Below are 2,561 nucleotides of genomic sequence, written 5' to 3'. Positions count from 1 at the left end.
AGCTAGCCTGGGCCCACAGAAGGCCCCTAGAACCTCTTGTTCTACGTACGCAAGGGTGACTCTGCCCTGAGATGGATTAAGAATGCCTTAATATTGGTTAAGTAATTAACAGCAGCGCGCACTGCTTTGCAATTTCACATTCAAGAAAAGATGCGATTTTCGAGGCAGCACGTAGTGCGCCTCGAAAACCGCATCCTTTCTTGAGATGTGGCTAGGGCCGCATTGCATCGATGTACTGGAGAAGCTGCCCCGGGGGAGAGCGCAGTATGATCCACAAGAAATAGAGTAGACAGAACGTGAAAATTGTTTGCGTTTTCCGGTAAAATCATAACAAGCAGGTTACCGAGATGCCTGCGAGACATCTGAAATACTAGCGCAAGGCTTCAGAGTCCAGCGTGTGAGCGACGACCGACAAGCCTCTGATACTCCCGTGACCGATCTATGGTTCTTCCACCAATATTAATACTGAGGCATGTGTGTTTCCAGGAGCAATAGGGAAGCCGTGTCTTTTATCTTTCTGAAGTACTGTGGGTCTCTCGGTGCCCAGTGTTAAACAGCTGCAGTTCGGTATTTTCCTGGTAACACTGGTTGGAACGCAGCGATGAACTTTGTGCACTAGTCCCTATTGAATCTTTCGCGTAAATATTTTGCAATCAGGTGGCACAAAAAAGTCGAGGCGGAGGCCTCGTACTGCGTGCCTCTGCCCCTCTTTTTCGTCCAGAATTGTTTGGCGGGCTCCTGGTTACCGGCATTGCTCGTTTTAAATGCGCTTTCACACGACATTTTAACTGACTGCAATGCAGGATAACGCTGAGGAGGTCATAGTCAAGACGCTTGGCGATTCCCTACCCGACAGAGGAGCGAAACCAGGTTCCCTGTATAGCAGCATAATGCCCCTGAAGCAACAAAGGCAGCTGCCAACCAGCGACGCGAGTACAGAGGTTTTAGTTCCCTTCCTGGCAAACAGGAAAGGAAGCCAGCTTTTGGCCAACGCTCGATTTGTGGTCTTATTAGCTGTTGCAACCATCGTTGTGGCGTTTGTGGTTTTGCGGTGTGCTTCGAAGCTCGGCATGAGAAAATGGAAGAGAGGAAGCCTCAGGTCCCTTGCTGCTGGCGGGGAGCAGAGTACATCATCGGCTTGCTCTTTTGCCTCTGCTGACACCTGTCAACATTCCTGTGATGCTGAAGGTGGGCTGGGAGAGGCGGAGCTGCTTCGGCGGGCATCTTCCGTCCTGTTGACAATAAGTTATGTGGTGGAATCCAACGAGCCCCTATTACTAAGACTTGGCGCCGTCCAACGTCACAGAGCCATGTGCCTTCTTGTGAGCATGGCGATTGTGGAGTTCAGTGCCTTGAAAGCAGTGACTGAGGCACATCTAGAAAGCGTTCTTGATTGCGTTACCTGGAAAGTCGCTTGGACAACAACTCGTTTGTCGTTGAGCACTCCACGTTCAGGAATAAGAAGAGCACAGTTTAAGTACTACACATTTGTGCTGACTCTTAGGAAGCTTGCAACTTCAGGGGCGTACGCATCACTTTTGGGCCGAAAACAGCGTTTGGAAAGGCTGCATGACCTGGTCCTTTTACAAGAACGAGCACTGAAACACGTGCAACAAATACTTGTAAGTATCGATAATATGAATAGGGTTGACAGGGTAAAATATAAGAACGACTTGGATAGCTCCCTGGATCTTCTCACCGGTCTCGTCTACACCCGCAAAAATCAGGTTTTTAGGGATCCGTTTCTTCGTTGCTGGCTGCTGGAAAACGAAGACTTTTGGTTGCAGTCACCTATAATTCCAAATGCCTACCTAAGGTATATCTTGGTCCAGAAGCAGAAGAGTTACAGTGAGATGGTGATGGAGTTGGAGTCTCCCGAGCAACTTATCGCGGCAATTAAGAGAGGGCCCCAAGTCAGCAGGAGTGCGGCTCAGAGTGACGACACAGAAACAGAGGCGCCGTTTTCTTTTCATTTGGCGGATAATCCAAGCCAAAGCACGGGTTATTTCGAGACTTTTAGTCATCCTGGTGAAGGTGGGCCTCTGCATCTTCCAGAAGAAACTCTACAGATACGTACAGCTCAGGCTGAAATGTTTGGCCTGGGCACCCCATTCTCCATTCCCGACCACCGTGCATTCATGGAGAACGTAACCAAAGTATCTGAAAAGTGGCCTTCCCACACTGCTTTCAATGGTCCAGGCCAGTTTGCGCAGCAAACTGGTTATTCTGTTTTACAGGGATTCCGCCAGCCTACGAAGTTTGATGATGAGTCAGCGATGAGCTCGTCTGTCTGGCCATCTTTTGCAGTGGGTGGAGCGACACCGGCAGAGCCTCTGGTTGCCGGCTATCCCGATTTTAGACACCCAGCACCGCCAATGCTTATGCTTGATCCATCTTTGGGGCCTCTGCATGCTCCTGCCATGCATGCGAGTGAACTGACTCAACCTCCTGTTCCCCCGATGACTATAAGGGCACCTGGGGCCCACAGAAGTCTTCGAGAATTCCAAGGGGTTGCCGTGGGCGAGCCAGAGGAAGGCAGCGAGCCTCAGCAGGACTTATGA

At 50.3% G+C, this 2,561-nt stretch overlaps 1 protein-coding gene across 1 annotated transcript; it reads left to right on the top strand.

The window, feature by feature from the left end:
- Positions 1–797: 797 nt before the first annotated feature.
- On the top strand, positions 798–2,561 carry ETH_00011575 (uncharacterized protein; the record flags this gene model as incomplete). Its single annotated transcript, XM_013376539.1, has 1 exon — positions 798–2,561. The coding sequence occupies one exon, from the start codon at positions 798–800 to the stop codon at positions 2,559–2,561; it is 1,764 nt and encodes a 587-aa protein (XP_013231993.1).

This window comes from Eimeria tenella, genomic scaffold, assembly GCF_000499545.2.
Source record: "Eimeria tenella Houghton genomic scaffold, Eth_scaff37, whole genome shotgun sequence".
Lineage (NCBI taxonomy): Eukaryota > Apicomplexa > Conoidasida > Eucoccidiorida > Eimeriidae > Eimeria > Eimeria tenella.
Note: the sequence above shows the minus strand (reverse complement) of the source record. Positions and strands in the feature narration are given on the sequence as shown.